The 23,971-nt window shown below is 35.4% G+C and overlaps 5 protein-coding genes across 8 annotated transcripts; 2 read left to right on the plus strand and 3 right to left on the minus strand.

The window, feature by feature from the left end:
* Positions 1–1,977: 1,977 nt before the first annotated feature.
* Positions 1,978–4,792, plus strand: mi (minus). 4 transcript variants are annotated; one of them, XM_066745030.1, is made up of 6 exons: positions 2,504–2,684; positions 2,764–3,264; positions 3,403–3,540; positions 3,614–3,889; positions 3,978–4,497; positions 4,567–4,792. In XM_066745030.1, the coding sequence occupies exons 1-6, from the start codon at positions 2,641–2,643 to the stop codon at positions 4,786–4,788; spliced, it is 1,701 nt and encodes a 566-aa protein (XP_066601127.1). In that variant the 5' UTR covers positions 2,504–2,640; the 3' UTR covers positions 4,789–4,792. The 4 variants fall into 4 exon arrangements, with proteins under 4 accessions (XP_066601124.1, XP_066601127.1, XP_066601123.1 ...); XM_066745027.1 differs by lacking the exon at positions 2,504–2,684 and adding an exon at positions 1,978–2,115 and having other exon boundaries at positions 2,764–3,540; XM_066745026.1 differs by having other exon boundaries at positions 2,764–3,540.
* Positions 4,793–5,262: 470 nt separating this feature from the next.
* On the minus strand, positions 5,263–14,578 carry tacc (transforming acidic coiled-coil protein). Its single transcript, XM_066745025.1, has 7 exons — positions 14,369–14,578; positions 14,151–14,268; positions 6,620–8,504; positions 6,236–6,537; positions 5,942–6,165; positions 5,550–5,861; positions 5,263–5,460 (listed from the first exon to the last, which is right to left on the minus strand). The coding sequence occupies exons 1-7, from the start codon at positions 14,371–14,373 to the stop codon at positions 5,265–5,267; spliced, it is 3,042 nt and encodes a 1,013-aa protein (XP_066601122.1). The 5' UTR covers positions 14,374–14,578; the 3' UTR covers positions 5,263–5,264.
* Positions 14,579–14,883: 305 nt separating this feature from the next.
* LOC136784355 (G1/S-specific cyclin-E1-like) lies at positions 14,884–18,603 on the minus strand. Its single transcript, XM_066744944.1, has 3 exons — positions 17,626–18,603; positions 16,566–17,178; positions 14,884–16,483 (listed from the first exon to the last, which is right to left on the minus strand). Exons 1-3 carry the CDS (start codon positions 17,637–17,639, stop codon positions 15,731–15,733), a joined length of 1,380 nt encoding a protein of 459 aa, XP_066601041.1. The 5' UTR covers positions 17,640–18,603; the 3' UTR covers positions 14,884–15,730.
* An 831-nt stretch (positions 18,604–19,434) lies between these two features.
* Positions 19,435–21,911, plus strand: lft (lowfat). Its single transcript, XM_066744897.1, has 10 exons — positions 19,435–19,561; positions 19,917–19,923; positions 19,993–20,063; positions 20,141–20,153; positions 20,240–20,342; positions 20,434–20,483; positions 20,545–20,585; positions 20,855–21,010; positions 21,075–21,421; positions 21,495–21,911. The coding sequence occupies exons 1-10, from the start codon at positions 19,435–19,437 to the stop codon at positions 21,897–21,899; spliced, it is 1,320 nt and encodes a 439-aa protein (XP_066600994.1). The 3' UTR covers positions 21,900–21,911.
* Positions 21,912–22,638: 727 nt separating this feature from the next.
* Positions 22,639–23,879, minus strand: ClpP (Caseinolytic protease proteolytic subunit). The gene is made up of 4 exons (XM_066744925.1): positions 23,770–23,879; positions 23,518–23,654; positions 23,315–23,449; positions 22,639–23,213 (listed from the first exon to the last, which is right to left on the minus strand). The coding sequence occupies exons 2-4, from the start codon at positions 23,551–23,553 to the stop codon at positions 22,680–22,682; spliced, it is 705 nt and encodes a 234-aa protein (XP_066601022.1). The 5' UTR covers positions 23,554–23,654; positions 23,770–23,879; the 3' UTR covers positions 22,639–22,679.
* Between the last annotated feature and the right edge of the window lie 92 nt (positions 23,880–23,971).

Here is a 23,971-nt window from a genome sequence, read left to right on the forward strand (position 1 = left end):
TATTTGTTTATAAGAACTTTTTTCCTTAATAGAAAGCCATCATAACAGGATTTCACCTGTAACAAAAATAAAATAGCCACAAAGTATATTTTCTTAAAAATTCACAATAATTTTCATTTTTTTTATTAATTTATACTCATTTGATATATTTCTTCTTCTCTGTTATGTATTAAAATTCTTCCTTCTTTTCCGCAATCGTTTTCCGAAAATATTACTTTTGTTTACAATCCATAATTGAGGGTTAATCGCGCCATTTGACAGCTACGGACAAACTCCCTAGATATCCCTTCACCCCTTTAATTTCTACTTCCCCTCGCCTGACGCAAGATTAATGGCCGAAACTGTAGTATGTACATAGCCTGTAGGCCAGTGGAGGCCAGTGCAGGCCACAGTGTAGGCACTAGGCAGTGCAGACTGCAGAGTAGTGTAGGTAGAGTGTAGTCAGTATAATAGTGTAGGACGCATCAGGGGCGCGCGGCGCTGTATGTTTAGCACAGATTAGCACACTGTGTAGATAATCATAAAAAAAGGAGGGGACGAAACATGATAGAAGTAAAAATAAAGAGAAACGAGAGAATTATTGCATTGTTAGTACTTTACAATACTATTAAACTATGAAATATTGTTAGAGAAGGTGGGCAAGAATAGACGGAGTAGACGGTACAAAAAAATTGCTCTACAGTTTTTATATAAAAGAAGAGTTCACTGACTTCACATTTGTCACTAGGTCTGTTCTTTTTCGCTGTTTGCTGCACTAGTGCAATAAGTTAGAGTGGAGAAAACATGTTTGTCTCTCTTATTTCAACTAATTGCATTAGTTCGATAGTGCAGCGAAAAGAAACAAACGGACTGATTCACTTCACTAGACTTACCTAGTTACCTCTCTGAACAGTTTTGCTACCACGGCCGGATATGACGTAAAAACTCTACAGTTTTACGTTTTACAAATTAGTTTTTAGTCGAAAAACTTGTGGAGCTCGGAAATATGTAGGATATACTATGTAAAAAAAAACAAACAAATTAAACAAGAGGAAATTACAAGAATAGTACAATTTGTGCTATTCTAAAATTTATACTAATTTATTATATCTTAAATATCTATGGCCGGTATTCATAGTCGTTACTTATATTTAAGTCTGACTTAAAGTATCGATTGTCCTTTTTCACCTAACAGTAATAGAAAAAGATAACTTATGCTTAAGTCGGTCTTAAATATAAGTAACGACTATGAATACCGGCCTATATACGGGGAATGATTGTCCAGAAAAGTTATTCGAAAAGTATATTACCACTATTACCAATATTACCACTCTTAGGGCCAGTTGTTCCACCTATTGGCAAACGTCTGGATAAATTTATCCGTTTGGTAAAGCTTGAAATTGAATAGAATTTACTACAGTTTGTAAATTTTACCAAGCAGATAAATTTTACCAATAGGTGGAAAAACCGGCCCTTAGGTATGTATGTACATATATACATAACACATAAACATACATATATGTATATATTGTATATGTATACGCAGGATGCACCGTTTAGGTACAGGAAAACTGAGGAAAACGGTAATAAGTTAATGGCAAAATGAAACGAAAAAAAGACGAATTAAAAAAAAAAATAAAGATTTGGACTATTATTGCCACTCATAAGTAAATTTAAGTTTAAATGTGTGTAGGAGTGGTGGTTTTAGGAGAGGATGGGAGTGGGAGTCCTAAAAACTTGAGGAACCGGGGGACAAGGTGTACAAAAGATAAACAGTGAAAAAGAAGTCAAGACTAATTTTTACACTAGACGTTTAAATTGACATTAGGTTAGACAGTGATCAGGCCACCAGTAGGCAGCAGCGCACACTCGTTCGTCTCCATTAGACTTTCTTGACTGAACTGGAGACACTGGAGTGACTGGACCGACTGGACGTCTGGACAGTGGATTGTCTCTGGTCTGGAGTCTGGACTGGACTGACTGGAGTCATTCATTAGTCTCGCCGGGCTCGCCTCAAAGTACCTCGAGAATTTCACCCTGGAGAGCCCAAAGAGGTTATATACTTATACCTCCCACGGCTCTCGCTGTGCATTCGTCATTTATCCGGAAGGATATTGTTTAAAAAATAATTATTTGGTAAGCATTTAATATATATGCAGTTAATGGATTTTACATAACTTTCCCTACGGTCTTACAACAGATATAGATCGTGTTTCAAAATTCACTGGCAGTACTGCGGAATATCCTTCTGTCTTCTTTCAATGCTTCATTCTTGACAAAGATATAACGATATCCGCAGTACTGGCAGTGAATTCTGGAACACGGCCATAGTGAAATATAAACACACACTATACATAGATTCGTTGATGTACATACCTATATTTATTTGATTGTGTTCTAATAATGATTGGACTTTTATTAGAATATTTCACTTTTAGCGATTTAATACCTAAAAGAAATTTTCTTTTCACCTACCTCTTCTTTTTCCGAATGCTTACTACATTTCAAGGTATTCATATTAATGCACGCACATCCATAATATACATTAAAGTGATTACACACACAGTCGAAAATCAATTCGCGTGTGGTTAGGCTAGCTTCACTCTGTACTTTAACATATGATAGTGCGATATATACTATTACACTATAGCTGAACCATACATGAACCAATTTCCCCGATTTCCCGTAGTGTACTTTTCAGTAAGGTTAAATAATCAACATACTCTGTGTATACCAAAGATGCTCATTAAATAATATTGTCATAATATTATTTTTATATTATAGAGACGATGCAATGGATTGTAATAGAAATAGATCAGATGAAACTCCGGCAAAGGGAGAATCATCATCGAACGTTTCCAGTCCAGAAATGTTCAACAGTGATTCTGAAGAAGAAATTCACAATACTAATATAAATAAATCAAGTACTTCTGAATCATTGAAGTCAAATGTAAAACAATTATCACAAACTGAGTTGATTACTGGCTCCGATTGTTATTTATTATCTAGGATTAATCAATTTTTATGTGGAGTTCCACCTCCACCAAGGCACACAATATGCCAGTATGATTGTACAGATTTTCTATATCATATACAAAAAAATCATCATTTGTTTTGGGCACCTGTTCCAATATCAGAGGCAACAGAAGATATTGATCCTCCTGGTGAGACAAATAATGTTATTAACTATAATATCAGTAATCAACGCACAAGAACTGGTTCTAGAAACTTGACTGATGCTTTTAATGAGTGTGATGTACCAAGCTGTACATCTGTCAGTGACATGTATGTACAAAATAATAGTGATAATAGAGCTAATTTAAATGTAGATAATAATATTACAAACATGAGCTGTTTGCCTAATTTGACTGTAAATGTAACTAAAGATTTATCCAAAAATTGTGTAAATACTAATGTTAAAAGGACTGAGAGCATTGAGACGCCGGTATCAACAAAACACTCTCAAGATCATTCGTCTTTTTTATATAATAGTACTAGTGAACAGGAAGTGATAAATTTGACATGGCCTGATATATATTCCCATAAATTTTATGGTATACAGTGAGTAAATTATTAGTAAAGTCAAATAATCTTTTAAATGTTAAATAAATTGATGATACAAAAATTGTTGCAGCTACAATCGAAACAAATCTGTGGAAGATTTTGAAAGTTTAACTCTCAAGTTCTGCGAGCGATATGTTGGAGCTGAAACTCAGTCAACTTGTAATGTATGGTTTTCAAAACAAGCCCCAGGAAGTGCTAGGAAGCGAAGTCTTTTAGCAAAACGAGATAGTAGCCAAAGCCCAGGAAAACGGTTGAATCATTTGACTAGGAGGAGACGTACATTCTCTAGTGCTAATTTGCAAGGCTTAGGATTAATGGATAGAAAACAATTATATATGAACGTGAGGTACGTGAACAAAATTTTACTTTATTATGAAAATTAAATCTTTATTACAATTATAATTTTATTTGGTTTGCATTACCATTTCTTATAGATTGCCTTTGCTAAAGAAAGGTAAAAGTCCTAGGGGTAAAAGTCCTAGAGGTAAAAGTCCTAGAGGCAAGAGCCCGAGAGGGTCAGCTAAGAAAAGGGCTGTAAGACGATTAACTTTGGAAGGTCCAAGTCCGCGAAAAACAAAGTTGGAAACGTCTAAACGCGCACTTTTTCAAAGTCCACCCACTGAGCGGCCAGGACCTAGTAAAATCTTAACTGGAAATGGTGCCACTTCTCATACAATAAAGAGGGCACTGTTTCCTACGCCAAAAAAGAGAGATAACGATGCCATTGACAGTCTTAAAAATATTGAGGAGACTAGAAAACGAAAACCTGAAGAGGAACTAGAAGGACACAGGTACAAGTGGGCAAAGAGCTTATCCTTTGACTGTACCCATGAATTCAAGAAAAAATCAATGATTTCTTTCACCCATGAGAAACATTCGGCAACACAAATCATCTCTAAAACAGAGACGTCGTTTAGTCAAGGAAAAACGGAACTCAGTGACACTCATAGAAAGGTTCGTTTGTTTAAAAATTCATGAAACATTATGATTGTTAACACTGTCATTTAAAATCTGTATTTTTAGAAATTGTTATGGGCAGTGGCTGAAGCTTTGCGAGGTAAAGGCATCGGAATGAGTCACCCACAATTTAAAGAATACGCATCAAGTTTAGCACGTACCGTTAAAAAGTTTATGCCTGATCTTGAAAATCGAAATATACCACGGAAGCCTGGTAGTACTTCTGATCGTATGTTAAAATTAGCAAAACATCATGTGCTTTTAATTAATACAACACCACTGACTTGACTGTGTAAATTCTACAGATTTTAATGTCATATTACAACATTATCGAAATAACTATATACAATTACTTTTTCATTAAACGTATAGATAAAAAAAATTTGTACCATATATAGTTGTTATTAAAATTAGTCTTACCACTAATTCTCCGAGTTAAATTGTTTTTATTGTATAAATCTGTTCTAAATGAAAGGTTATTTTGTCATTTATCGTTTGATAAGTCTGTTTTGATTAGCAATAAAATATTATATTTTGCAACTTATAAATAATTAATAAAAGGTGTTTCCTTAAAAAGAACACAAGTAGTAATAATTATTTAAAATACAACGCATATTATAAGTACGACTATACATTAGCGCTATATATATATATATTTATGCATATTCTTATATACGTTTTATGTACACAATTAGTGCATAGGGGAAACCAACTATGGTGATTTACGCAATGCAGCAGGGGTAGACTTTCTTCAGCGTTATTCCTTATTCTGCATTTTGCCGACCAACCCTCGCTATTACTTCATCTATTATTTGTGAAAGCTCTTTGTTTTCTTTAGTTTTTTGTTCAACTAACTCTGCAAGAGAATTGCTTTTGAGCTCTGCTTTCCTGACCATAGCGTGCAATTTCACTGCTTCAGCTTCGTGTTGCTTTCGTATTGCATCCAATTCCGAATTTGCTCTGAAACATGAAGCATCATAAATATAAATTTAATAAGCCTTAGTGCAAATAACGAATATTTGGCTTACGTAATATCATGCAATACATACTTGTCAAGCTGGGCCATTGCATGATTTTTCAATTGATCGTAACGATTTTCCAGTGTTTTAATTGTCTCTACATTCTCTTGAATACTTTCTTTTAAAACAGTTTCATTACTTTTGTACGCAGAAACAACTCCCTTCAATCGCTCATATTTCTGGTGGACATCATTGAAGGCTGCTTCTGTATTGTTTAAATGATGATTTGCCGTTTGTAGCTCCTCCTGTAATTTCGTTTTTTCTTGTTCGGAAGCTGTACGATCCCTTTCCCTTTCTGCTACCAATCGACTAATCGACTTTTCATACTCATCCACAACAACACTGAAATAATATTAATAAGAAATAATTTGGCTTCATTCCTGATTTATTATGCTATTGGTAAATTAATTGATAAAACCTACGTCATTTGTTCTTTACTCTTAATTTCTTGAGCCAGCTGTGCCTGCAGCTTTGTGATTTTTTCCTGAAAAGAAACCTTTTGTCGTTCCAGTTCAGCTTCATGCTCTTTGTTTTGTTTCTCAATTTGATCCTCTAATTCAAGTACCGTTGCTCTCACTAATTCTAGCTCCTTTGCTATATTTTTATAAACCTCAGATTCTGAATCAATTTTCGACTGCTGAACAGGCTGTGGAAGGGAATCGTTTGGATAAGGCCTATTTTATTGAAAAATAGTGTAAAATAGTTTTGAAACTTACACTTTTTGCTTCTTTATCTTGTGAATTCTGTACTGTGCTTGAAATGGGACTAAAAAAGAGCAACCTGTCTATAGCTGCTAGAGCTGGACTGCGCGTTGGAGTTCCCACACTAGGCAACGTTGCTTCATTTTTCTCACTGTGGTCTTCATTAATGGCCTGATTATTGCTTTGTGGCAACATATTGGTGTTTGATATCAATGGATCAAACTTAATGTACAAAGACTCTGCTCTTAAATCTCGGATTCGGTTAATTGTTTTACCCTTTTCGAGTAAGAAGTCGAAACTCGTCGGATCTTCGAAAACTGAAAATTCAAATTTATCATTAGATATGAAGTTTAACAATAAGGAATATTGAGATACGGTATTATTAGAGCAAAGGCTTACTTTCGCAACCTGTGCCGGCAAACTGGTCACTCTCATCAGCCTCGTTTAACGAAGTGTTAATTATGTCCTTAGCAACTTCCTGAGCAGCTAATTTTAATTGTTCAATGTTACATTGATCCGTTGCAAGGCCAGTACTTTGCCGTTGTGGCTTAAAATCATTAAATTGTTCGAAATCGTTAACGGTATCTAAATTTATTGCAGCATCTTCCAGTGTTAAAGTATCTTCTAAATTACCAATCGGTAAAGGCTTTTCTGAAACGTTTTCTGTTAGCCCGTATCTTTCTGTTTCATCAATTGAAAAATAATTGTCAGAACTATTTTCTGTACATTCATCGATAGTTTGACCGACTTTTTCCTTGGGGTCTATTTCTTCAGTTTTATTAAAAAGTTTTCTTTCCCTATTACTCGAGTCATGTAAAGTGACTGTTTCGGACAGTTTATCGTAAGTTGTCTCAGTTTGCAATGAGATAGTAACTGTTTCATTGAGCAGCTTATTACCTTCGGTATTTAGTTGATGATTAATTGTAGAACTATTATCAAGTTCCTTGATATTTTGCGCAGTATCGTTGGTTCGATTCAAATGCGTCAGACTGTCGATAATTACAGTTTGGTTTACTGGCAGATCGCAGCTACTTTGCTTTTCAGGGCTTAAGCCTGGGTTTGCTATTACAATATCAGTCTGATCAGTTACTGTTTCCTCTTCGCCATTTGCAATGCCTTGGATCACTCGAGTTTCAGAAAGCACTATTTGATCTGGATAAGCTAAAGACAATTCTTCTCTTGTGATATCAGCCTCTAATTTCGCTATAGAACTGCTGAGGAGCTTTTGCGTTAGAGACCTTATCTCTTCCGGAGCGTCAATAGGAGAAGAAGACTCTTGTGTTATGTTTCTTTTAATATGCAAAGTTTTGTCAGGCTTAAAGTTTGTCTCCTGATTATTGCTATAATCCTGCGCCAACGAAACGGGGATTAAATGAGTAGGTAATGATGATAACGGGGCTTCCGAAACGCGCGAAAGAAATTCTGCTTGGAGATATGTATTGGGAGATACAATAGAAGCTTCACATTCCTCTACACCTTCTGTCTCTTTATTTGATATATTTACTGCTGGAGTGTGATTGTTCAACGAGGTATTATTCTTCTTTAGATGTGCTTCAGTCGACTCAATAGAAGTTTCAGTTATCAATTGAAAATAATTAGAGGATTGATAGTTTGTTAAGTCGTTGGAGTCTTTTACGAGAAACCCGATGGATCTTCCAAATAAATTCTCTTGGACTGACACGTAAGGTACCAAAGATCTATCTTTAACTTGGGTAGCAGGCGTCTCCTCAAATACCTGTGTGTTTGAGATGAGAGGAGAATCCTTGTCTGGAGCTACCTGATGACTTTTAGGAAGCTCTCGAGTTACATTGAGATTCGGTTGCTTTTCAGCTGGTTTCGTTACATCGTCCTCCGAATCATCGGAAACGGTGGCGGGAACGCATTTATTTGGATTCTCGTAAGATTCGTCGGCCGCTGATAAGAATGTTTGATCGTGGCTGAGATCTTGCAGGTTTGCAAGTGTCAATGAAGCGTTGCACTCGCTTTCTGCGTTTAGCTTGATATCGGCACAAGCTTGAATAAGATCTTCTACCCCAACAATATCGTTGCTGACGTAAGAACAGTTGAAGGTGTCATTTGGAGAGTGAATGGCAGAATCCGTGCATATTTCCTTGAAGTTCTTGGTGCTGAGAGGAGGGCTGGACAAACTTGGAGCGCTGCTTGCCGATGAGATACTCTCGGGAACGGGCGCAGCCAGGGACTCGACATCCACGAATTCACGCGCGAAGCATACTTTCACCTCGTGTCCCGGCTCCTTCGACGGTGACGACTCTCCGTTACCACTCTAAAAATAAACAAACATTAATGTCTTTGACGGACGGGCAATAGAAAAATCTTTTACGATGGGAAGGAGGAGCGAGGAAAGGGTGAAGAAAGAGAGGTTGGGTGCGCATGCAGTGGATGCACTTTCTGCCTGTCTGTCTGTTTGTGAGAGATTTGTGCCATCATTGCGAATGAAAAGTCAGCCCTGCGTGCGTGCGCGCACACGACGACACGCACGATTCCCAATCATCCACTCACTCTCCTTCCGCGGACACTACTTGTACTAGGGCCATTCCACGTCAAAACAGACAGATTTCGGAGTACAACACCGATTTTTTTTTTAAAAATATATGTTAATATATAAGAAAATACAAGACTTTTGGCGCTAGTTTGAGTCAAAAATCTTTTTTCGTTTCGGAGATACGAGCTGTCAAAGTTTGCAGTTTTACTGTTTTTGGTAAAAACACGTAATCTTTGAAAATTTATATCTCCTAAACGAATAAAGATAGAAGACTCTGGCTGGAACGAGTGTACTCAGAAAGAATCATACTTTATTAGAAAAATATAAAAAAAGACAGTTTGTTTTAATTGGTTAAAACTATTAACAATTAAAATAAACATTTGAATTAACAAATGTGTTGTCATGCTCTGACAATTATAAAAAAATATCAGGAATGTTCCTTGGAATGTCCTCTACAAAGAAAAAAATTAAAACGCGTATACTCTCTTGGTGTTCATAGTGAAAAAAAATATTTTTTCACGACGCGCTCGGCCAGAAGCGTCGTTCGAGCGGCGTAAACCGGTGAAGCGCATGCGTAACTGAGCGCGACTAGTCTCTACATGTCGGAATCCATCAATCTATGAATAATGCGAGCTAATAACATGTTTTAATTGTTTGTTTATGTTTTTATAAATATTATAAATTAACAATATATTTATTATTATTCTGCTTTATAAGCAGTCGTTATTTATTTACAAAATAATTAGCAATAAGATATTTGAACATGGCATTGAATATACAAATTATATACTAATTTATATTTACATATTTTATTAAATTATGGCAGAAGAAAATATTAGGAATATGAAATTTCTGTACTGAAAATATTTAACAAACCTTAACAATTGTATAATTATCTGATTGAGGAAAAGCTTTAGTTTGTAATTGTGTCTTTGAATCTATCGTTAAAAATGCACGATAATTTCTAGTTCCTTTAACTATTTTTACTTTTCAAAAAAATCTCGTTTAAATTATTTTAATGCTTATTAAAACACTTCGTACGAGATTTTTTGAAAAGTGAAAATAGTTAAAGGAACTTGAAATTATCGTGCATTTTTAACGATAGATTCAAAGACACAATTACAAACTAAAGCTTTTCCTCAATCAGATAATTATACAATTGTTAAAGTTTGTTAAATATTTTCAGTACAGAAATTTCATATTCCTAATATTTTCTTCTGCCATAATTTAATAAAATATGTAAATATAAATTAGTATATAATTTGTATATTCAATGCCATGTTCAAATGTCTTATTGCTAATTATTTTGTAAATAAATAACGACTGCTTATAAAGCAGAATAATAATAAATATATTGTTAATTTATAATATTTATAAAAACATAAACAAACAATTAAAACATGTTATTAGCTCGCATTATTCATAGATTGATGGATTCCGACATGTAGAGACTAGTCGCGCTCAGTTACGCATGCGCTTCACCGGTTTACGCCGCTCGAACGACGCTTCTGGCCGAGCGCGTCGTGATAAAATATTTTTTTTCACTATGAACACCAAGAGAGTATACGCGTTTTAATTTTTTTCTTTGTAGAGGACATTCCAAGGAACATTTCTGATATTTTTTTATAATTGTCAGAGCATGACAACACATTTGTTAATTCAAATGTTTATTTTAATTGTTAATAGTTTTAACCAATTAAAACAAACTGTCTTTTTTTATATTTTTCTAAGAAAGTATGATTCTTTCTGAGTACACTCGTTCCAGCCAGAGTCTTCTATCTTTATTCGTTTAGGAGATAAAAATTTTCAAAGATTACGTGTTTTTACCAAAAACAGTAAAACTGCAAACTTTGACAGCTCGTATCTCCGAAACGAAAAAAGATTTTTGACTCAAACTAGCGCCAAAAGTCTTGTATTTTCTTATATATTAACACATCTTTTTAAAAAAAAAATCGGTGTTGTACTCCGAAATCTGTCTGTTTTGACGTGGAATGGCCCACTATCACGTTGCTGGTATTTTACGTTTCGGATTTCCTATGGGGCAGCGCTGAGACACAATATAACGGAAACAAAATGGTCCATCGATTGCAATCGAAAATTATAGATTTATATTATCGATCAATTGTGTCATGTATTTAAAGTAATACCCATATTGCGTATCGCGTGTGATCATGACCAATTCTTCCTTTGCAGTAAAGGACCTTGCGAAACTGGGGATTTTATTTTTCGTAAAATTTTCGGACGCGCGATGAAACATTCATCAAACTGTCTTCCGACGTATTATATACCTGATGAATGGCCAAGGGAGACTTGGATAATCTCGAGCTGGGTCGGTGTAATAGCTTATTGATGTAATCCATCTTCGATTTTTCTTCTTCTCTTTTTTCTTCCTTTCTTAGCGCTAACACCGCGTACTCTCTTATACTGATACACCCAAGTCCAAACCTCGCGACGTACGTTCACTGAGTAGTAAATATAAGAAGACCGCCCGCGAGGGGAACGTGCGATCATCATCTGGCACACGACGTTCGTTCTTGCAGATTTCGTTAAAAGAATTGCGCAACCATCTTGCTTGCCGTCAATGCAGGCTAATAATAAGATATATCAAGGAAAGAAGAGAGAGAGAGAGAGAGAGAGAGAGAGAGAGAGAGAGAGAGAGAGAGAGAGAGAGAGACTTTTTGCCTATAACGTGACGGGCTGAGAACAAATTCGTTCCAACGCCTAAATTAATTATGTAGAAAAAAAAATGTCGCGATATATCACCTATATATGAAACTCCAGTGTTTCATTAAAACTTTAAAGATGCCGCCGGCCGCTCGTTCTCGATTCTTCCTCGAGGCACTCGCGTGAAAAAAACTCTATAGCTTTTCTCAATAGATTTATCATAATATCGTTTGCAGCTATACATTTACCGCACTTATTTTTCATTCATAAATGAAAATCAATCGACGAGGTGGGCACGAGTGGACGTGATTTATACATTACATGTACTCTTACAGGTACTTGGCGTTTTGGCAGTTATATGCAGTGCAACCAGAGCGAAAATTCATCTCTAACAAATGCGCGAATCGCGAATCACAAGCGCATCGGGCTGCTATTGTAATCCTCGCGTCTCTTTCCAAACCTCAAATATATATATCATCTTATAACAAATAAGGTGTAGAAAGTCAAACTTTTATTACGAGAAATCAATTGGGGTTTCTCTTCACCCCCTTCTATAAACTCTACAGAGATTCTACTTGCTAACTTCTCTTTTAAACTGTAACGCTTTATATTTTAGGCTAAGATCAACTATAATAGAAAAGAATTCCAACGAAGGGATGTGAAAAAAACTCGAGCATTGTTGATATATAGTATACGAGTGTAGAGGCAACGTTGCCTCTTGGCGCACGTAGCGCTATAATCCGCAGAACTGAATATATATATATATATATACATGTATATAAACAAACTGCATTGTGTAGTCCCACTGGAACGTACATATTATTGAATTTAAGAATTGGATAGAAATTACGGAAGACTACTTGGAAGGAATTATATATGATAAGAAAGGAAAAAGTGTTAGAGCGTTAATTGGACTGGTGAGAAGAGAATGCTCGAGGTAAAACGAAAGAGCCAATAATTGATCGATCAGTGTATAAGTATATTATATGCAGAATTAGGACGAATGAAAAAGAAGAAAAGGGGGCAGGGGCACAGGAGGAGAGAGTAAAAAAACTGCGGATATCTCCTTATTCGGAGCGTTCTTTACAAGAGACAAGAGGCGAAGACAGCGCGAACGCTGACTCTCTCTCTCTCTCTCTCTCTCTCCTTCTTCTATGAGTCATTCTCATCTGGCGTTAATGACAGAGAAGCCCGTGTAATGTTCTTTATCCAGGGTGTGTCCAGCTATCCAGGAAAATGCGAGAAGACCAAAATCTATTCATAGCAAAGATTCGCTTAAATCTATAGCGTGCTTTGCTTTGCGCCAAAAGGTATTTGATGATCGCGTAGAAAAAAAATCTAATATTAGCATAGACGCATTCTCCACATGTATACACTACACTCCAGTCGATACTTGACTACACGCGAGATTCTCTGTCAACGGTTCAATGCAGCGTTCCAATAGAGGAAAAATGCCGAAACTGAGGCTGCCGCCTTCTAGTCTCACCTCGACTTAACGATTCGACGAGTTTTGTGGTCGCCACTGATCAGGATTCCTGCTGAAACGTGCTTGATTCACGATGCACGATAAGAAAACACTTGACACGTTTGGTAAGTGTTGCCTGCACCGTAAGATCATCGCCTTCGCCGTGCCACGGCGATATGTACTAACACTTCTTTGCCCTCCTTCCACACAACAACATTCTATTAACATCACCAACTATGGAAATGGAAGTGCTCTGCTCTGCCTCGGCCTCTACCGCGCGCTGCTGGACTCTATCGACACGTTTCCCCACTATTAGGAGAAAGGACCGTTTCCGGTGGCGCTATCTGGAGTACGTATACTTCACTCCAAAGAAAACCACCTTTCCCCGATAATGCAGAAAAAATCCTTAACCTTTTATGAGACACAAAAATACTTAGCTTTTTCACCACTGACTCAATTGCTTCGAGGGCGTATAGTGATTAACCTATCGATTGCCAAGAAGATCGAGCTATGCTTTTCATTTGCCTTCTCGCGGACTTTCTTCAATTTTAGGAGGAAAGAATAATTTTCTACTGCTTCTCTCAAGTTCGCATAAATGCCGAAATTGCCTAGCAACTATTTAGTTACTCCGCCTCTTCTCATATGCCATGCAGCTATTATTTATAACTCAGACTCTTCTTCTCCAGCAAACATATATCACTCTTACCAGCTCTATACCCTTTCCTTATCCCTTTCATAACTTCGATCCAATCATATAGTTTATATGATTTAAACTAAAGTTTCCGATATCCAAGGATCACTCTTCTTTACTTATCCTTCCTTGTATTCCTCCCACATAATACTAATTTACTCTGCTCTTTATTCATGTGTTTTGTTGTTAAATTCAGGCTCTGCTAAATGAATGTATTTTATGCAAAAGGATTTTTTTTTTTATAATTTAACCTTTTCTGGTTCGTGACTTTTAGCTATAAGATAAGTTTACGAAAAATGAGTAAAACCAGCGAGAGCGGTGAACGTCCTATTAACACGATCTTTGACTCCATCTGTCGAATGATATTTTGCCGGGAAGTAAAGCTTATTTTTACTTCAAGGTTCTCCTCCTGGAGATGTTTATTTATAGGGATAGTTCCTCCAGTCTAACCGATTCTAAACGACCTGGCGGTAGACCACTTCGAGGATATATACAAAGCGGAGGAAGAAATAGAACTAGGAGAGAGGATTTGTTCGCGATATAAATATATGACTACTTCAGGCATCATAATTCCCCTATTAAGCATCAATTAACTTTTATTAATTACCTTCCTGCGATGAGCCGAAATGGGAGATGAATTGTGAAGACTGGCAGTTATTTCTCGTAAAATCACTCTGGTTCCCTCTCGATTGCCATTCGGCGTCTTCGGACTTGACATTTTCTTCCTTTTTGAAAATATCTAATAATCCTATAATTTTTCTTTAAAAAAATAAAACTTAGTCCATGCGACACTTATCGTAATAAACAAAATCAAATAAAAATTACTTCATAAAGTTTTTCGCGTTTTCTTGGTTACTCGACACACTATGACACGTTCAGAAGTTCTATACTATAAAGGTGCTAATTTATTGCTTCTCACTTTACCGATGATTTCCGCGATTTTACAAGATAAACTTTTTCGTTATTGAGTAAATATAATCACAGCTTGACATTCATAGAAAAGCGAAAGGAAAAATCGTAACCGTTAAAACGTGACACACTCCTTTACTGCTTTTCGGTTTTCATAACGGACATACAGCATTTGACAACTTAAATGTAAAATCGAGAACCAATCAGAGAGCATTTGACGGCTAGTACAAGCTTATTTCTGAATAGAGGATGGCGCCACAGTTTGCTCCAGCGGTAAAACAGGTTGTACGATTTAAAACGTTAAAAAAATAGGGGTTCTGTTCAGAGTCCCACACTTTTATGAGAAAAACATAAAGTAAAAGGAAAATAACACCCATACACGACTCTTTAATATTTAAAAAAGTTACTAGAGATAAGCCTTATTTATTTCTTCCAAGTATTTATTGTCAAACTTTTCATATAAATGTGTATACAAACCAATGAGAAGTTTTAAATACGACAACTTTAAATCGTACTTCTTTAATTAAATTTCAATATTATTTCTGCCATTTTCATTATTCACTCATCAACACGTACATTTCTCTATAATTAGCTGTTACACTTCTTCTCATAATGAAAATATACAAACATTCATTCCGCTATTGACATACATACCATACATACGTTGCGTTAAAATAAAGATAATCATATAAAAGAAGAATACTATTCACAAATCTTTTAACTCCTTTAAAAATCATAAAAACTATTTGTAAAGAGCACTTTTTGAGGACAACTTGTTTATTACCTATCTACGTTGACGGGATCGATAAAGATTATCTCACCTTAACAAATTTAATAGAATGTAACAAATTCATTTTGCGCATCACAGAATTCAGCCATTCATGGCATCACCATCAGCTATCATACGTTTAGATTGTCTTGATACAAGGCACTTTTTTGAAATGTCTGTCGTAAAACATGTAATATTAAATTACCCTTACTCACTTACTCCGTTTAATTTCAAAAGTAGTTGACATCTTGTACTATTAGCCTTATTCTAAGTAAGAAACTCTATTGCATATGGCATTGATTCAAATAACAAAATGCCATTAAATACGCTATTATATGCTGTAATAACTACTTTATAGTTACTATGCATTTTCGTATTTTTACATGTGTAAAATATGCTTCGTACCAATGAAAACACTAGAAAACTGTATTTGAACACTGCTATAATGAATATAAACAATTTTACGAGCAATCAAACATTGATACAGAATAGTTTTGATCCTATTGACCTTATGTATACGGATGATGCAGTTGTGGCAAATAACGTGGGGACGATGACGGAGAATTTTTTTGACTACTGGAAGGTGGAGTTAAAATGCCACTCTTGTCTGGACTTTGTTGAACCGAGTCCAATTTTGTATCATGCTCATTTATATCAAGCAATAATAGTTCGCCTGTTAATCGCTGCTGTGCTTTCTCTAACATATTCAAATCCACTACATGAGTCTGGATACGATGCGATTCGTCCATTACTATATTAGGTACCGTAGCCCTTAAACCTGAGCCAGAATGTGATTCACTTGGTGGTATAGCGGACCTCAAAAGAAATTGAGGCTCTTCTTCTGCGACAGTCGAAGCAAAAGCAGTTAACCATTTGGCACAAGGTGCTAATTGTTCCCAAGGAAGCTTCGATACTCTCAAGGCACTTTCTCTTCCTTGCGTATGATAAACGGCTGCTGCGGCAATATGACTATAAGGATATTTTAAGCTGCCCTCGTCGAGGGTAGCCAAGTCTATAAGTTGAGCAGCCTGAGAATATTGCAATCCTCCATATTGCGGGTAAATAAATGCGTTTGGTCTGGTCCAATCTCCCGATTCGATTTGCATGTAAATATTCAACCACCCTGGAATTGTAACTGGAGACAAATTCCATCCAAGTCCTTTCAATACTATAAGCTCCATTCCAAGGATTTCTTCCTCTGTGCATGCCCCGTCAGTAACATATGCGAATTCTGATATTTTAGGTGGATATATTTCCTCAACCTGCAATATGAAAATTAATTATTCTCTTTTAGTTTTAGTAACTACTATACCATATCAATAATCAGAAATAAACTTGACTAACCTTAGCTGCTATAAATAAGCAGGTAATACCTATGAGCTGTAATTGATTTTTTGGTACATTTTGGTGAATTGACAAATATCTATCTATGTAATCCATTGCAAGATAGTAAGTTTCCCTATGTAGTTTATAAACTTCGCATACTTCTATTAACCAGTCTAAGAGAATGGCTCTCATGCGAGGCTGTAATGATGGATGCCTTTGAAACATTTGTGGATCTCTCTGGGTTATAGTCTTCTGGTCTCCTAAACATAGTAAGGACCACACTTGTGACCCATCAGCCCATGGAAATGATGGTAATGGACTAGGTCTACTATTTGTACTATTTGATGCCGAAGGGGTCAGAAAACAAGTCGAGCTTCTTAATTCTGACCATGATGCTGGCTCTTGTTCCTGCTGCTGTTTCAATGGTGATACCTGATATTGACTTTCAGTTGAACATGGTAAATGGCAAGAATCTACATAAGTATTCTGAGATACTGCTGGTATTTTATTAGGGGGATATATATTTTCTGAATCCTCGGAAAGTTCAGTAGTTCGTCTTTTACGTTTTACAGACTGTGTTACCATTTTGCCACCTTGCAAATAACTTTGCATTGCTTTCTTCTCCTGCAAGCTGTATACAAAAAAATCTGAATTACTTAAAAGCCGATATTTTAAGAATTTTCAAAAATATAAAGTGAAACATAAATGTAGAGACCAAGAAAAAACAGACCAATCTAATCTTGATTCAACTGATGATCATAAACCGAGCAATAAAATTAATTTTGTAAAATCTTTTGAAAAATATATACCATCTTTTACTCTCTCTTAGCTTATTTCAGACTTATGAATTTGATAAATTCATTAATAGTTATAAAAATGATTTTCACATTGCTCTAAATATTCTGTCCATTTAAGGAAGGTTATAGGCGTAAGTTCAATATATGATTAGTCAGTCTATAGCAGACCAATATTTATTCTGAGCCCTTAAATTGTAGTTCAGAATAAAGGTTTTGTCGTCCACGTAAAAATAAAATGATTTGTTAATTAAAAGTACATAAATAATGAGTTTTTTACCAACCTTGTCTGTGGCATCTTGTGTGAAATTGTCGACGTGTCCGAAAAATACAATAAATACAAAATTCGATATAAATAATATCATAAGTTCGCCAATACTTTATTTGGATGTAGCACTGGTTTTATTGCAAAACAAATAAGGATTTTGAGGATGAAATGGAAAAAATGAAAGAGGAGCGCGCCAAGCTCACAAACTCTCCATCGCCATAATGCACGATGTCCTCACTGATTTTGACTCTTTATATTATATCATTGTAAGCACTTGAAAATTTTCCAGTTAAGACATTAATATTTTCAATATTTTATCGTGCAATTTCAAACTTTTTGAGGATTTGAAATACAATAATCTTAATAAAAATACTTTTATTTAATCCTGAAGCGCGGGAGACCAGCGCGCGAAAACACGACCAACCCCTACTTGCTACTCTTGGTATGTCTCGAACTGTGACGCCCTCTATAGGTTAAACATAACCTCACATAAAATAGAAAATTTTTTAAATTTCTTGAAAATTAGGATAAACACTTCTAGAGAGTCCTCTTATACCGGTCGACTTCCACAAATTGTCGAATTTTCTTAGACTTTCAGGAGTGCGAAATTCCAAACTCCATCTGGCACGTCCAGTTTTGTCTCCTTATTTTGTTAATTAATTTGCCATATATCCCGGCATAAAACACGAAACAAGCGCGTTATTTCTTCCAGTTCTTACTTACTTGAATGAAAAACTGGCGTTTGTCAAAAAAAAGGGCCGAATATTAGACAGAATTTCTGCATAAGGCTGCGAAAGGATAAGTCTCCACACGTCCTTTTTTCCCCGCTTGATTACATCGTTTCTCGAGCAATCGGCGATTTTGTACAGAAATCGATGACTACTGGACTTTCACTTAGTTGTTAAAAAGAACAAAGCTCTGGCGATGGTTAACAAAATGAAACTGGGATGAGAGATTTACACTTTGGCATTTTGCGGGAACGCTGTCTGTGAAAGAGTTGTCGAGTATCCACTAAAGAAGCTTGCCTGAAGCACCGGGTTGTGTGTTGTGTTGTGGGGGGTATGGGGCGCCACTGTTGTGTTAGATTTTAGGCTCTCTGATTGGCTGGCGCACGCAGCACAGCTGGCACTCAGCTGATCCGTTCGACGCAACAACCTCACACATACGCACACATGTGCACACCTATATGCATCTGGTACTGCATTTACGTAGCAAACCACGCGGGAAAGGTACGCGCCTAAATTTGCCCCAGCCCGCCAATCGTTCAACTCAAACAACATCCTGCCACGTATCGCATACCGATCCTCCTCTCGTACACACTAATTTCATTTCCTTATTCTTCCTTATACGTATACCTCATTGAATACCGTATCTTATAAGCAAAACTTCTATTTTTTACCCGATTACGTCAAATTCTATTCTCAAATTAACCCTAATTAATAACTTATTTTTGACAAAATACCTATCTTTTATATGCATTAACTATATACATTACATATGCATGTCATTACAAAACATTTCCTTAGTTTTGCCGTTGGTCAATTACTCATGATTATTTTGCTAATTATCTTTCCGACTTTTAATTGTTCTATACTTTAAAAAACAAAACTTACATATCATCAGAAAATTTGTTACAGTGGTCATACTGGTGATAATTTTCCTGGAAAGTGTTGGAGGTTACGCGCGCGGTAAAATATCTTCTTTTTTCTCTGGTAAGAGAGATTTCTGTTTTAAAACTAAAGCGCTGGCGAAATATGGCCGGGAAGGGGGGGGGGTCGCTCTCTGGAATACTCTATCTAACCAACCTCGTTGTCGCCGCCGCCGAATGTTTTTTACCGACAGTTTTGAGATAGATAGTTTGATAGATAATTTAGGTAGGGCGCTTCATTCGCCTTCACAAATGCAAGAAAGAATTTCGGCTGAACTATCTGTTTATTTTGTTCCCAATGGATGTATTGTTTCAATATTTATTTTGTTTTCCAGAATGACATTTATGCACCGTTATATATATATATATGTGTGTAGGCCGTCGCTTATGAAGGTACAAAAACACATGCACGTAGAGAGAATATATAGTACAGGTATTGCTAGTACGTGAAGTAATTAATGTATAAATTTCTATGTAGCTCTTAATAATAAATTTTAACAGAACATAATACATACTACGTAAGATTTGTTACACGATTGTCGACATTTTGATGCATATAGAAAGCCTAGCATATGAGTATATGTATACGCATACACACATGACTTGTACTACAGTCAGAGTTCAGACTTCAGGCATATATTCCTTCTGTGTCCTTTCAGGGATGGAGTTACTTCTTTAACAAAACGACACACCAAACTTAATACTTATTTCATGAAATTATGTCTCAAATTATAGTTCTTTTCTTAACCTAAAATCAAGCTATGAATTTTTAATGTTACGATTTGTCTCGAGAAAAGTCATATTTTGTATGTTATAGGTATAAAGAAGATGTTACGAATAATTTTTTGAATTGATTTTTAACAAAAGTTAGTTGCTACTTTAGATTATTGGGAAAAGTAGGATTTTCATAGAAATAGTAAGAAATTTAAAACAAACGTTTGGAAAAAAGGACCAATCTGAATAGGGTTCTGTGTCACTGTAGACGTCCCTGGTTTTCTGGAAATCGTCAGTGGTTCGAGGTCATTAAACGCGTTATATGTGTCTTGCAATTTGATCCTGCAAGCCCTCGGTGCGCCGATCGGAGAGTAATTTACACGAATTCTTTAGCATTGAGGTCTCTTACAGGCGGAACATCTGAATTTCTATTCACTTCTGATGTGTGCCTTGTCATTACAGTATTCTCTAAGCTTCGCAAATCAGAGTCCTGAGTTTCACATACGAAATTTGTACGAGCACGATACTCATCAGCATTATCTCACATATCCTAGGTATTTGCAAATTTTATAGATACAGAGGATTTGCGATTATCCCTACATTCCTCAATCAACGTTGTTATAATATTAATGCTTTTTTCTTAAAGTTGCTAAATCTCATTATTCTGTATTACATTCAGTGGGTTATCTGATTATATCTCTATAATTTAATTTTTGCATTTTATCTGTCGACAGTTTAGTCAAGTGATAGAATAATGTATTTTTAACACTATTAAATATTTGTTATTTGTTAGAAAATGATATACATGTAATTTCATATAATCAAAAGCTTTTAATAGAATATTTTTTTCTAGTATAAATGTTTGTGGATTATTGAAAATTAGAACAAGGCATGATGCCGGTGAAGACAAAGTCTAGAGTTCCTGACAATATGGGAGTTACAAATGGATTGATAGATGCACATGCAAAACAAGCATTAAGAGAAGCTGTTGATGCTATTGTTAACAGTTTTGTTAAGCATACACAAGGCTATGGGAGAGGTAGGAATAATATCTTATATTTTATATTTGTTGTGTTAATACATTATGTTTATTTTTATTTCAGTTAATGTTGTTGAAGCTTTGCAAGATTTTTGGCAAATGAAACAGAGTGGAGGTACTGAATTGAGGAATGGTGCATTAGTTATTTATGAATCTGTCCCTGGTGCTAGTCCACCTTATGTCTGCTATGTTACGCTTCCTGGAGGATCCTGCTTCGGTAGTTTTCAAAATTGTTCTACAAAGGCAGAAGCTCGTCGCTCAGCTGCAAAAATTGCTCTAATGAATTCTGTATTTAATGAGCATCCTTCAAGGAAAATTACCGACGATTTTATTGAAAAAGCTGTGGCTGAAGCTCGAGCAAGTTTTGCTAAGCCTTCCTCAACATCCAATGGCATTGGTAGTCAAGCACAGGTAATAGCTTATTGTAAAACTGTTATTAAAAAATTTATTGTCGGTGCATTACAAGTATTATGAATATTTTTAGGGAAATGGAAATGACAAAGAAGATCCCAATACTGGAATAGGTGCATTTCGTTTTATGTTAGAATGTAATCGAGGAAGGACAATGCTGGAATTCCAAGAGCTTATGACTGTTTTTCAGTTGCTTCATTGGAATGGGTCATTAAAAGCAATGAGGGAAAGACAATGCAGTAGACAAGAAGTGGTTGCACATTATAGCCATCGTGCCTTGGACGATGATATGCGCAGTCAAATGGCATTAGATTGGGTAGCGAGAGAGCATGAAAGCGGTGGTGGTGTTGTAGCAATGGAATTAGCTTTAGCTGAGCGAGAACTTGAAGTTGCGCGTCTAGCAGGTCGTGAACTTAGATTTCCTAAAGAAAAAAAAGATATATTAATGTTAGCGCATGCTCAAGTCTGTCCTCAATAATATAAAGTACCTTTTCATTTGATGAGACTGGTTTTTTTTAACACGTTATTGAGAGATTGAAATCTGTTAATAGAGCATAAAACTTAACTAAGATAGGCAATTATTTTGCTATCTTTATATCAACTACTTATGAGTTTTGTAAAAACAATCATCTTCTTTAAGAAGTATATTGCTCATTATTTCTGGTGATAATAGATCTTCATTAGAAATATGGAAATTGTATACTGCATACTAGTTTAATTAAGTACTTAATTGCCATTAACTATATTGATTCACTCTTATATTATAAATAATGTATACCAAGTATATTGAATTTTTTAGCTTATTTTTATATAATTGGCTATATGGATGTCTTCCATTATTTGTATTTTTAATTGTTAACATTTGTCTTTTTAAATGTAATACTACGTGATATTTTCTACATTTAATTAGATGCTTAATGGCAATACTGATTGTGCTTACTCTTAGTATTTAATTTAACGAGATAAAGCATGTGATCACTTTTGCAAGATAGATAGTGAACAATGTTCAGAAGAAAAAAATTAAGAATCTTTGAACATAGGGTCTGTAGCTCGTTAATTAAAAATTTATGTAAACACTTTCTAAATATAAACTTAACTAAGAGTAGGCAGAGTCCTCTTGTGCTTAAATGCAGCTGAATAGGATACAGCAATTGTTTTTAAATATGTTATTATTATTTTTATTATTTTTTAATATTAATAAAAACTTTTTATAATACAATTTGATAACAAAAGTAATTAATTGAATCCTATAATCACATTAAGTAGCTGAACTTTGTACTGTACTCTTTGCAATCGGTTGGTCATCTTTCTCTTGCAATGGATGCTCCAGTACTTTATCAATTAAGCCAAACTCTTTTGCTTCCTGAGGTGTCATAAACTTATCCCTTTCCATGCTTTGCTCTATTTTTTCTAATTCTATACCAGAATGTTTAACATAAAGGCTGTTAATCAACTGCTTAAGTTTAAGTATTTCTGCAGCTTGAATTTGTATATCAGTAGCTTGACCAGTTGCACCTCCCGATGGTTGATGTATCATTACTCTAGCATTAGGTAACGAATGCCTCATTCCTGGTGATCCTGCAGCTAACAATAAGCTAGCCATCGAACAAGCTTGACCAACACACCATGTTGCTATAGGAGGTAAGACATATTGCATGGTGTCATATATTCCTAATCCTGATGTAACACTTCCACCTGGTGAATTTATATACATATGAATTGGCTTCTTGCTGCTCTCAGATTGAAGAAACAATAACTGGGCAACAACTAACGAGGAAACATCATCCGTTATCTAATGAAATAAAAATAATATTATATGGTATACAATCATGTACATACAAAATACTGTAGAAGAATGATACGAAAAATGTATCTCCATTTTCACATACGTACAGGACCCATAAGGCATATTATTCTTTCCTTTAAGAGTCTGGAATAAATATCATAAGCACGTTCTCCTTTGCCAGTCTGCTCCACTACAATAGGTACAAATGTTAATTGTCGATTGATCATTTGTTGATTTTGACTCTATAAAAGAAATTAGGTTATATTTTGCTTAAGATTTTATGATAATTGTATGATTACTGGAAACTTACAGTTATTCTTAACAATTGACTTAAACTTCGAATCATTTTTGCCGTTTAATCGAATAAATATTTATATTATAAAATAGACATAAAGCTGCAAGTCTTTTAGCAGAAATTGATAATTTTACATAGAAATAAACAATAACCTGCAATAAGCATAAATTGCATAAGTAGAGAAGCTAGATTCAGGCCGGTCCACGGTCGTAAATTATTAAAGTTGATAGTATGTGTATAGTTTACAGTATAGTAGTATGCATATACTTGATTGATAGAACTATAGGGTTTTGACGTCACATCCGGCTGTATAGGTGTTTTTTAAGGGTTTTAAGACTCTTTATCGTCCGTTGGTGTTGGCGGAATCTGTACTTGTTATCATAGAGGGAGGGAGGGGGGGGAGAAGAACACCTCCCAAAAATCGGGTTCCTGTATGTAAGCTTGGCTCAACTTGGCTGTTCTAATAAGA

This window comes from Prorops nasuta, unplaced genomic scaffold, assembly GCF_024137725.1.
Source record: "Prorops nasuta isolate Cenicafe-Biocafe unplaced genomic scaffold, Cenicafe_Pnas_1.2 PNAS00053, whole genome shotgun sequence".
Lineage (NCBI taxonomy): Eukaryota > Metazoa > Arthropoda > Insecta > Hymenoptera > Bethylidae > Prorops > Prorops nasuta.